The sequence below is a fragment of the Strix aluco genome, chromosome 1, assembly GCF_031877795.1.
Source record: "Strix aluco isolate bStrAlu1 chromosome 1, bStrAlu1.hap1, whole genome shotgun sequence".
Lineage (NCBI taxonomy): Eukaryota > Metazoa > Chordata > Aves > Strigiformes > Strigidae > Strix > Strix aluco.
The window spans coordinates 444639-456151 of NC_133931.1; the positions used below are offsets into that span (position 1 = coordinate 444639).

An 11513-nucleotide genomic window follows, 5' to 3' on the forward strand; every position below is an offset into this window, starting at 1 on the left:
CCGGTACCGGAGGGCCCGGTCCGGCGGGAAACGCGCCCCCCGCGCCCGACAGTTCCGGTACTGGACGGTCCGCCTCTCGCCCCGCCCCCTCGGCCGTATAGCTCCGCCCCTTGTCCCGCCCCCGCGCAGCGCCCCGCCGAGCCGGGTGGGGGCGCCGCGCGCACCCCTGCCGTGATTGACAGCCGCTCCCCCCGTCTTTGTCCCCGGCAGCCAATCAGAACCCCGAGCGCGCCAGCCTGTGGGAGGGGCCTCGGGTCTGTCGCCGCGGAGGGCGGGCGCGCTGCCCTGACTGACGTCCCTTTAAGCCAACGGGAGAGGAGATCCGCGGCGATTGCTAGGCCCGTCCTCCAATGGGGAGGAGCGGGCTGTCAGCCGCCGCTGGGGACGGACGGGCCGCGGGTGGGGCCTCGCCGGTTGTTGTCGTCCGGTGCCTGAGGAGAGGGTCGGCCGCTCGCCCGCTCGCCCGCCCCGGGGGACTCCCAGGTCTCGCTCAGCCGCTCGCTCCGTCCCGAGCAGCCGGGGACATGTCGAGGTGGGCGGAGGCCCGGTGGGCCGGCGCCAGACGGCGGACGGCGGCCGCGGCACACTCGCCCTCCTCGAGCTTTCCCCGGAGACGCCTCCCTTTACAAACGCCCCGAGCTTGAAGGAGCAGTTCACGGCGAGGAGGCCCCGCCGGGACCGAGAGCAGGCAACGCCGGTAAGCCCGCTTCCACCGCCGCCCCCCCTCATCCCCTCGGAGAAACCACCACCCCACCCCACGGACTCCCGCGGGGACTACAGCTCCCAGCGTGCACCGCGGCCGGCGCCCAGCGCCCGGGAGCGCGCGGGCCGCGCGGGGCATGCTGGGAGTTGTAGTCCGCCGTGGAGGCCCTCAGCCCTCCGCGCGGGGCATGCCGGGACGGCGCTGCCGGTCCCCGCCCGCCGGGCCCTGTCACCTTCAGGGCCCGGCCCGTTGAGCCGCCTCCCGCCCGGTGTCCGGAAGGGCTGGACGGGCCCCGGGAAGGGGCTGTGCTGGCTGCTAGGGTCTCGGGGCTGCTCTGTGGGCCCTCCGGAGCAGCCAGGCCGCGCCTGGGCCTGCCTCCATTTTTCCGTTTGTGGTGCCTGCGCCAGCTCCCCTTTAATCCCGCTCTTCCTCCTCCTCCTCCTCCTCCTCCTCCTCCCCGTCTCAAGGTCCCTTTTGCGTCCCCGCCGACGCTCTGGCCTCCCTCTCAGGTAACGCAGGGAGTGTCAGGGCTGATTCCTCCGTGGGGAGACCCTTGAGCTGCACCCCACCACTAATGGCCTTCATCATGAAGAGGAGACAGCTAATATTCACAGGCCGACTTCCCTTACCCCAAAATTATCCATTTTGCTTTTTCCTTTTCCACTTTAGGTTGTTTATTACCTCACCTAGGCTCAGCTTCTGCCGGCTTTTACATGGGGTGGCTTTCTGTGGGTCCTGCTGTGTGGTCCCCGCTGGCACTGAGACACGCCGTGAACCCCATGATACCCAAAACCCATTAGATTAAGCTGGTTTAAATTTAAAATTAGCCCTCTGCAATGTTTTTGGCCTGCCTCCTCAACGATGTTTGCTGTGTGCTAAACCAGCCGGCGTGAGGAAGGAGACCGAGCCGTGGTTTCAGGGCCAGGCATTGCCTGCCTGGGGTTGAGCGGAACTGTAACCGTGAAAGCTCCCTGCCCTCAGCCCCACGGGCGCTGCGGGATGGCTCCTTTCTGCTCCACGCAGCCCCGGCAGCTGCCTGCTGCCGTCTCTCGGTGCCGGGTGGGTGTTGCCGTGCCAAAGTGCAGTTGAACGCCCCATTTAACGCCTTTCGACCGTGGCTTGGGTTAACGGCGCTTTTCTTCCGCCGCCTGAGGTAGCGTCTCCACCTGTGCTGGGGTGAGAAAGTCCATATCCCGTGAAATTCCCGCTGTGGGTGAAACGAGCCGCTGTCTGCCAGCATTGGAAACGGGCTGAGCTTTTGTTCACTGAGGGCTCGCATTAGTCCTTCCCGTCTCATCCTTGCCAGGTCCGAAGCGGGCTGACACATGGTCCCAGCTTCCCCCCGAGAGTGATTCTTCAGTGGGAAGCAACCACCAGCTCCAGATTTCACGGCATCTATCTCCTTTCTCTGGCGTCAGCAGCTTCGCAGAGCGCGAGGAGCAGAGCTCGCTGCTTCAGTGCAGCTCCTGCGTGCCGGGAGCTCTCCCTGCAGAGCGAGGGGTTGGGCGCTGGGGCAGGTTTCGGCGTCCGAGGGATCTGTCGGCTCATGGGTTCAGAGCAGCATTTTTGCTTGAGCAGCACAGCTGCTTCAGGTCGCTATTCTATTGCAAACGCTCAACTTGCCTCCTGCCTTTTGCATCATTAAAGAGGTGTTGGGGAGCGCTGCCGGCTGCTTGCTGTGCCAGGGGGAGGGAGACGTGCTTGTGGCGTGAGGACGCTCCAGCAAATGTTCCACTTTCTGCCCCTGTATCCTGCAGGTTGACATTTGATTCCACAATTTTCCCTTCTCTGTCTTCCCAAGTCTGTCCCTCAGCTCGTACCTCTTCCCTTTCACTCACAGCAAGAGAGAAACGGTCGGGCTGGCGCAGGGGCTGCTGGAGGAAGACCTGGTGGAAGGCTGATCCAGGCCGGGGGGGCTCACAGACCAAATACTGGTGCTTTAACAAGTCGAAAGAAACCAGAGGCAGACGCGGAAGCGCATCGGGGCGGTGGGAACTCGCTGTTTGTCTGCACCTGGGGAATGTCTTCCCCCTTGGAGGGCTATCGATCCCCACAGCAGCCGATATTTGATGCTGATTGGGGGTTGCGGAGCCATTTTCTGCTCCTTGGCGGGTGGGAAGAGCTGCGTGCTGCTTTCCCGGTCGCAGGCCGGGGTGGGGGGCTGCCAGCACCAGTTCCTGGGTGGCTCAGGCTATTCTGATCAGTGGCTCGGGGTTGTGGTGAGCCCTAAAGCTGCCTGGCAGAGACGGCGTTTCCTTGAGCGCTGCTTTGGCTGGCACAGCGTCGGGTTTAGTCACGATGGGCAACGTCGCTGTAAGAGTATCCTTGGCCTTGGCGCGGTGTCGGTATCACGGGCATGCAGCGTCCCCCTTCCCGCCTCCAATCCTGAAACCGAAGGATTGGGAGTTGTTTTTCTCCCACCCTGTCGTGGTGCCTGGGACAGGGGTGGGGACGTATCTTCCCTGGGAGGTGTGGAAGGGGCCGCTGCTTCCCGAGAGCCCCGACACCGCTTCCCCGCCTGTTTACAGCTTCTCCTGTTTCAGTCCCGGAGAGGCCCCGAGCTGGGGAGGGAATGTGGGCCGGGGCCAGGCACCATGGAGAGGCCGCCCTCCCCCTTCTCATCCAGCCATCTGCCCGTCCTCTAACCAGTTAACCTGTTAACTACTCCCCGTGTCAGTGCTGCGGGATCTGGCAGACCATGGAGGAGCAGCTCCCCAAGGGGCTGTGGCAGCTGCCCCAGTCCTGCTGCCGGAGCCCACCCTGGGGCCTGGCCGGGGGGCGTCCGTGTCGCCCCCAGCCCACGGCAGAGCTGGTGCCGTGCACTCCTCCCCAGTTTTGGGGGAGAAGTATCTGCCCAGAGATGGGGGCACGGGTGCCCATCTGTCTTTTTGCCCTGCCCGGAGGGGGTGTGGGCTTCCCGGCTCTCCCACTGCGCTGCCTGCCAGGCATGCGATGCTTTAGGTTGGAAAAGATCCTTAAGATCGTCGAGTCCGAGGTGGTCGAACTGCATCCCGCAGGCTCCTCCTTCCCCGGCTGCGAGGGTCTCTCTCTTTGCAGGATACGCACATTTTGCAGCAGCCGTGGCACGGGGAATCGCTCCGGAAGCCGAGACAATGAAGCTGTTGGAGAACTCAAGTTTCGAAGCAATAAACTCTCAGCTGACGGTGGAGACAGGCGACGCTCACATCATCGGCAGGTGAGTGCCGGCTCTGGCGGGGAAGCAGGGCTGCTTTCTCACTTTTTTTCCTTAGAAAAGCATCAAAAAGCAGGCAGAGGAGAGGCCGCGCTCACTTAGTGCCACGCTCTGCTCTTGCGCCGCGACTCCCTCTGCGGCCCCCTGTGCGCTCGCTAACGAGGAGGTCGCTCGCTAACGAGCAGGTCCGTGGCTCTGCCCCAGCACTCTGCCCACAACCCCATCGGGAGACTGGGGGGTGTCGTGTCCTGGGGCGAGGGCCCTGAACCGAACCGTAGGGCGCCACGGGGTGAGACGCGAGGTGTGAGGGCTCAGGAGCTTGTTACGGCCAAAGAGGGGACACAGCTCGTACGTGTAGCCGTCTCTTATTAATATATTGTAATTATTCAGTAATTCTTATTCATCTTTACTCGGGAATTGTTAGTAGTCTAATTATTACAGAGGAGGAACGATAACGCAGTGAGGGCACCCCTATTCAGAGAAACCCTCTAGGAGTAGCTTTAATTACAGTAATGGCAATAACAATAGTATTATTACTATTTAATTTTTTCTAAGTTATTACAATTTAATTGCAACACGCACTCGTGCTCCTGTTTCAGTCCCTCTTTCTGGAGGTGGAGCTCCCTCCCGCTGGCTCTTGCAGGAGGCTGGTGAGCTGTCGCCCTCCGGGTCCTTCCCCGGGAAGATGATGATGTTCACGTTGATGATTTCTCCATCCTTGCTTTAGGATGCACCTGGGGTCATTTTTATACGTTCACTAACGCGCTTCAACACCTTCGCTCTTTCTCCTTGGTCCGCAGCCCTGTCTTACAGCCGAATTCTGTGATTCTGTAATTCTCTGAATTTACACAGTGCCTTTTCTGTACACTGGAAACTATCCATTTGTCCTCTCTGCTGCCCCTAAAACCAGTCCTGTCCAGTCCAGCTCCCCATTTCTCTAGCTGACCGCTGGCGAGCTGTTCCTGTTCCTCTGGTGCCGGGCCGGGCCCGTCTCGTACCACCTCGGTACAGAGCTCACTGGCAGCGGTGATGTCGTGTCACGGTGCTGGGGGGGGTCGGCGGTGCTGGGGGTTTTGGGGCACAAATCCAGACCCCATGAACTTGGTTTTGCTTACGAGGGACACGGGCGCCAAGGCAGGCCACGAAGGGAGGACGATTCTTCATGGATTGCAGCTGCTGCCTCTTTCCCACGGCCGTTTTGGTGCCGTTTTGGTGTGATTGCGACTCAAACACTGAGCGGCATCTCCCCTCGAAGCAGGGGGCTCCGAACAGCCCAGGCCTGGTGCTGGTGGGACCTTCTTCCTGTAGCCCTTGGTCTTCTCTCTGGGGCGGGGAAGCCCCAGAAAGGAGCAGCACTGGGATCCAAGGAGCTTCCTCGGTGATCACCCAGCAGCTGGAAGCTCTGGCAGCAGCTTTCTGAGTCGGGAGGGTGGTGCCAGGGCAGGCACTTGGTGGCCAGGCAGTCCCTGGGGTTGGCTTGTCCCCCAGCTGCTGGTAAAGAAGCCGGTAAATGATGGCCTGGGGGCGACCAGAGTGATTTTCTGTACAGTTTGGGTTGGGAGGGACCTCAGAGATCATCCAGTCCCACCCCCTGCCATGGGCAGGGACATCTTCAACGAGATCAAATTGCCCAAAGCCCCGTCCAACCTGGCCTTGAACCCTTCCAGGGAGGGGGCAGCCACAGCTTCTCTGGGCAACCTGTGCCAGGGCCTCGCCCCCCTCACAGGGAAGAATTTCTGCCTTAGATCTGATCTAAATCTCCCCTCTTTCAGTTTAGACCCATTCCCCCTCGTCCGATCCCTCCCCACTGGTGATGAGGCCCCCCCCCCTTTCCTGCAGCCCCTTTCAGTCCTGGGAGGCCGCTCTAAGGTCTCCCCGGAGCCTTCTCTTCTCCAGCTGAATCCCCCCAACTCTCTCAGCCTTTCTTCATATAAATGTTCCAGCCCTCAGAGCTGTCCAGGCACCTCCGACAGGCTCCTTTGGCCGCTCTGCGTGTGTCGGCGTGGGGAGGCTCAGGAGCCGGCGGCCATCTCAGCTCGGGGTGGCAGCGAGAGCTCCTTCTGCTGCGCCGGCTGCCAGGGGGTTGGTCCTTCGCCAGCTGCGGACCTATTTTTGGTCCTGGCCAAAGGGATCCTTTTCAGGCTTGTCGCTGGCATCGGTTTGGCTGCCTTCTGCCTCTCTCTAGCTTCCTGTGCTAGCAGGGAGGCCGGGAGAGCATGCTGGGATGGCTCCAACCTCCCCGTTCAGCCCAGCCAGCCCCGTGCGCGCCCTCGCGGGCCAAAATTCTGTATGTCCGTAGGTTCAGGACAAGGGCCCTGGGGGCAGCCCTGGCTGCCTGGCACATGCGGTGGGTCGCTCCTGGGGACTGGAGATCCTTTGGCTGCGCTGGCCGCGGCGCTGGGCCGGGACCTTGGCAGTGCTGGTAGCCAGGTCCCGCTGCGACTGGGCTAGCAGCTGGGCTAGCAGCTGGGCTGGCCTCTAAGTGTGGTGATGGGTGTCTCCGCAGGATCGAGAGCTACTCGTGCAAGATGGCTGGCGACGACAAGCACATGTTCAAGCAGTTCTGCCAGGAGGGCCAGCCACACGTCCTGGAGGCCCTGTCGCCTCCCCAGACCACGGGGATCAGCCCCAGCAGGTACCAGGGGCTGGGGCGGTTTCTCTGCCGCGCTCCACACCGCAGGCAGTGGCGTGTCTGGGCAGGGGCTGGGATTCCTGCAGGGAAGGACCCTCCTTGGTGGCTGGTATCGTGGCTGTGGCCTAGGGCTGGCTTGTCCATAGAATCACCAGCTCGCCGTGGTCGGGAAAGACCCCGGAGCTCCCCGAGTCCAACCGCCCCCCCGGCGCTGCCCAGGCCCCCACTAACCCACGTCCCCCCGCGCAGCTGTTAAACCCCTCCTGGGCTGGCGACTCCCCCGCTGCCCCGGGCAGCCGGTTCTGCCGCTCGACGACCCTTTCGCTGGAGAAATTGTTCCCAACGTCCCACCTAAACCTCCCCCGGCGGCGCCACGTCAGGCCGGTTCCTCTCGTCCCGGCACCGGGGAGAAGGGACCGACCCCCCCCTCGCTCCAAGCTCCTGTCGGGCAGTTGCAGAGAGCGACGAGGTCTCCCCTGAGCCCCCTTTTGTCCAGGCTGAGCCCCCCCCAGCTCCCCCCTCTCAGGACTTGTGCTCCAGCCCCTTCCCCGGCTCCGCTGCCCTTTGGACGCGCTCCAGCCTCTCCATGTCTTTCCCGGAGCGAGGGGCCCAAAACCGAACCCGGGGTTCGAGGGGGACGAGCCCTGCCTGGGTCCTGCTGGCCACGCGCTCTCCGACACCAGCCAGGGATGCCGGTGGCCACCGTGGCCACCCGGGCACGCTGCTGGCTCGTACTCAGCGTTGTCCCAGGCCATGCCGGCACCGCCGCTAACCCGCCGTTCCACCTCCCAGGCTCAGCAAGAGTCAGAGTGGCGACGAGGAGGGACCCCTGAGCGACAAATGCAGCCGCAAGACCCTCTTCTACCTGATAGCGACGCTCAATGAGTCCTTCCGCCCGGACTACGACTTCAGCGCCGCCAAGAGCCACGAGTTCAGCCGAGAGCCAAGCCTCAACTGGGTGCGTGAGCTGGCTCTGCAGGGTCTCCCTCCCTCTCTGTGTCCATCTGTCTGTCTGCAGACGGAGCGGGAAGCATCCTCTTGGGTTGGGGAATTTCACCCTTTTTGCGGAGAAGCTTTGAGGAAGCTGCCATGCTCTTCGCAGGCACCCAGCGTGATCCCCGCAAATCCTCTGCTGGGTTTTCCCTCTCCAGCCAAGCCCCTTGCCTCCACCTCGGGGCCCTGAGTTCCCTGGGCCGTCTCACTTCTCCCCCTCTGCGGTCCTGGTTGGGCTCCGGCGTCTCCTCTCGATTCAGGGAGGATGAGGAGGGTGGGAGGGGGGCAGGCAGTGGCTTCACTGCTCCTCACACCCCTGCTCCGTCTCTGTAGGTGGTGAACGCTGTCAACTGCAGCCTCTTCTCTGCCGTGCGGGAGGATTTCAATGCCCTGAAACCTCACCTGTGGGACGCAGTCGACGAGGAGATCTGTCTGTCCGAGTGTGACATCTACAGGTAACGGGGCAAGCGCTCGCCCCTGGGCCTGCGGAGGAACACAGTTATTTTCCCGTGAAAAGTTACGTTTTGGGGACTTTGGGGCAGGGGGGCTCCTCACTGGTGTTTGCTGGCTCCTGTGGAGGGGGAACCGCTGCCGCCCTCCCCTCCCATGCAGGACTTTCACCGCCCTGGAAATCTGCAGCAGCTGGGCTGGCTCTCACCCTCCTTCTGCAGCCGGCCCGCAGGCACACGGGGCTTCCTTCCACCCACACATGCTGGCCCGCAGCTCTGACCAGCCCTGTGCTGCCTGGCTCTGGGGGCACCATCTCACTCCTGCACGCTCGCTGCCCACCGAGGCAGCTCCCCGCTGGCCCAGCCTCCCCCTTTCCCTCCCCCTTTCCCAGCGGGGTGGGCGCTGGGAGCAGAGCCCGGGGCCACCTTTCTCACACCTCCTCTTGCCATTGCAGCTACAACCCCGACCTGGATTCGGACCCCTTTGGAGAGGACGGCAGCCTCTGGTCCTTCAACTACTTCTTTTACAACAAGAGGCTGAAGAGGATTGTCTTTTTTACCTGCCGTTCCATCAGGTCGGGCCACGCAATGCCTCTGAACCCACCCTAAAAAAGGGATTGCCCTGCATCCCGCCAGAGGAGGCTCCTTTGGCCCCCGAGCCGGTAGATCCATGCTGGGGACCGGCGCTGCCGCATTTTCCGAGGGGGATGGAGCTCAAGCAGAGCCTGGTTCCCTCCATCCTCCTGAGACATGTGAAGGAGAAACTGTGGGAGCCGTGGGAAGCAGGGGGGAGGCCCTTTGCCTGGCACCAGGCAGCTGCCTGCAGGGATCGGGGAGGGGGGCAATAACCCCTGGGGGGGCATTGCCCGTGGCCAACCCCTCCTTCCCGTGGGCTCGATTCGGGTGCAGAGGAGACTTTGGGCAGGGACCTGCATCCGCCGGAGAGAGGAGCGGGATCTCCCCCACCCTGTGATGTGGCGGCACGGAGGGGCGTCGCTGGGCTGACGCGGTGCCGCCCCTTTTCCTCCAGCGGGTACGCGTACACGCGCCCGGAAGCTGGCAACGAGCTGGACATGGATCTCGGGGAAGAGGACGCGGAGGAGAACGGGGATGGCGGCGACGCTGAGAGCGGCAGCATCGAGGAGGAGAGGTGTGTGAGCTCGGCGGGATGGCTTGGCCCGGAGGGCTGGCTGCTGAGGGGAGAGGGGCTCCAGGTCCCGATCCAAGGGAAGAGAGTGGCTCTGATCCTGCTCCAAGGGGGTAGAGGGGCTCCAGTTCCCATTCTGAGGGGTCAGAGGGACTCCAGCTCCTGCTCTGAGGGAGAGAGGGGCTCTGGCTCCCATTCCAAGGGGAGAGAGGGCCCCCAGCTCCTGTTCTGAGGGGGCAGAGGGTCTCTAGCTCCTGCTCTGAGGGGGCAGAGGGGCTCCAGCCCCCACCCTGAGGGGGCAGAGAGGCTCCAGCCCCCACTCCGGAGCCCTCGTCCTGCCCTTCCCGCTCGGCAGCCCCGTAACACCCATCCTCTCGCTCCCAGGTTGCAGGTGATTTGCATGTGAGTTTTTGGCCCCGCTCCGAGGCGCCCGGCAGCCCTCCCCACCCGCCCTCCTGCCTGCGTCCTGCCGCCGTCACCCCGTGCTCCCAAACCGCCCCCGGACCCAGCGGCCGCGGCGCCGCTCTGCCCCCCGCCCCGCGTACACTGGAACCCCCCCACCCCATGGCCCCTCGCAGCGCCACAGACTGAAAGCGCCCGCGGCCTCTCGCCCGAAGACGCGGCCCCTCGCTCCGCCGCCGCCGGACGACCCCTTTCCCCTCACCCCCGGGGGCTGCCGCGGCGCGGGCCGGGACTCACCGGACAGCTGTGGAGGGGGGAGCTCCGAGAAGCTTTGCTGCACTTTATCGCTGATCTTGTTGGCTGCACTGACCTGCAAACTCCTCGTGACGCCGAAGCCAACCTGGATTTCCCTCGAGCACTTTTTCGTGACCCAGCGAACGCCGTCCGTGCCCGGTGAGGGCCGCCTCTGCCCGGCCGCCTCCGGAAGCAGCGTTGTTGAACTCCCCACGAACTGTCCTCAGCTCCTTCCCCGGAGAAGAGTCCGTTTGTTTCAAAGAGGTTTGCTTTGCTCTTGCCCTCCCACAGTGGTTTTTCTCCGATGTTTCGGTTTGGTTGGTTTGTTATTTTAATCTTTGCCGGGTGCTACCAGCGTCCTACGGGCGAACGCTGGATGGGACGCCTCGGCCCACACGCCCCCCGTGATTTTCTTCGGGGATTTTTTTTTAAACCGCACCCCACTTTTGGCAGTCTGGAGGCCAGCGCGTGGCGGGGCAGCAGCGGCCCGGCTCAGTCCTCGCCAGGGGGGGGCTGCAGCAGCTGGTTTTGGGGGTGAGCTCGGCCCGCGGCGGGAGCGTGGTGCTGCCGCTCCCACCCGCGCTTCTGCCCCCTGTCCCCTCCGCCACCGCGGGGGTGAACCCCCCTCCCTGCCCAGGCACCCCGAGCTTTTTTGGGGGGGCAGTTTTTGGCAGGCTCAGGGCAGGGAGAGGTCAGCTGAGCACACGCACAAACGAGGGGCAGTGGCTGCCGCAGCATCCAAGCTGCCTCAAAATGTCCCCCTGCCCCCTCAAAGAGGGGCCCAGTGGGGCAGCGCCGCTGCCACAGCTCCTTACCCCCCCCCCCCCCGCCCCCCGCCGCTCTTTCTGGGGGAGTTTTGGGGGGGTCTCCCTCTTCCCAGGGGGCTGAGCAGCTTTTGGAAGAAGCTGGTCGGGGAGATGAGTGGGTGCCCTGAGGCTGGAGACACCCCTCACTTCGGGGGGACTCCCATGGGGGGGTCCCCCACGTCCTTGGCCTGACCTTGGCAGGAGGGGAGAGGCTCTGGGTGACGTTGCAGACCTGGCTTCAGGCTCGGGGTGCAGAGGGAAGGCAGACAGACTGACAGACAGGCAGGCACCTTCCCCCAGTGCCGAGGGTGCGGAGGTGGGTGCCGGCAGCTACCGCGGTGGCTCCCCCAGGCTCCCTTCCCTCGCAGTAGCTTGGTTTGAACTTGGAGTTTGTTTCCTCCTCCCTCTGGAGAAGGGGAGCGGTTTGCCTCGGGCTCCCCCCTTTTTCCACCGCAGCTCCAGGGACCCTTGGACCCTCTCCCTGTCCCCGGTGGGACAGAGCAGGATTTGGCCCGGTCCCCTCTGCCGTTGTCTGCCCCCCTCCCAGCGCGTTGCTGTGGCTGCCTGCCCCCCCCACCCCCCTGAGCCCCATCAGGGAACTTGAACTTCACAGCATAGCAATGTATCGTTACACCAATAAAGGTTTTCTGTGATTCGCCCCCCACCCCCTTCCTTCGGGGACCCTGTGGGGGGTGACATCGGGGCTGTGGGAGGTACTGGGGGGTTATGGGGGTGTCCCCCTGCTGATACGGTGCTCAGAGCCCGCTGGGACATGCCAGAGGTGACGCGGCCGCAGCGCCATGTGGCCCCGGAGCCAGGACGGGCTCTGTGATTTCAGGGCTACTGGCCCTGCCCGGCTCCGTGCCACCGCTGAGCTCCCGGCACCTCCGGCCA

The 11513-nt window shown here is 63.8% G+C and overlaps 1 protein-coding gene across 2 annotated transcripts; it reads left to right on the forward strand.

Moving 5' to 3' along the window:
• The first annotated feature begins 370 nt into the window (after positions 1 to 370).
• MAF1 (MAF1 homolog, negative regulator of RNA polymerase III) lies at positions 371 to 11277 on the forward strand. 2 transcript variants are annotated; one of them, XM_074824756.1, is made up of 8 exons: positions 371 to 697; positions 3761 to 3899; positions 6403 to 6531; positions 7321 to 7486; positions 7855 to 7976; positions 8426 to 8545; positions 9001 to 9120; positions 9502 to 11277. In XM_074824756.1, the coding sequence occupies exons 2-8, from the start codon at positions 3817 to 3819 to the stop codon at positions 9521 to 9523; spliced, it is 762 nt and encodes a 253-aa protein (XP_074680857.1). In that variant the 5' UTR covers positions 371 to 697; positions 3761 to 3816; the 3' UTR covers positions 9524 to 11277. The 2 variants fall into 2 exon arrangements, with proteins under 2 accessions (XP_074680857.1, XP_074680765.1); XM_074824664.1 differs by lacking the exons at positions 371 to 697; positions 6403 to 6531; positions 7321 to 7486; ... (2 more) ...; positions 9001 to 9120; positions 9502 to 11277 and adding an exon at positions 4496 to 6393 and having other exon boundaries at positions 3763 to 3899.
• Positions 11278 to 11513: the final 236 nt, after the last annotated feature.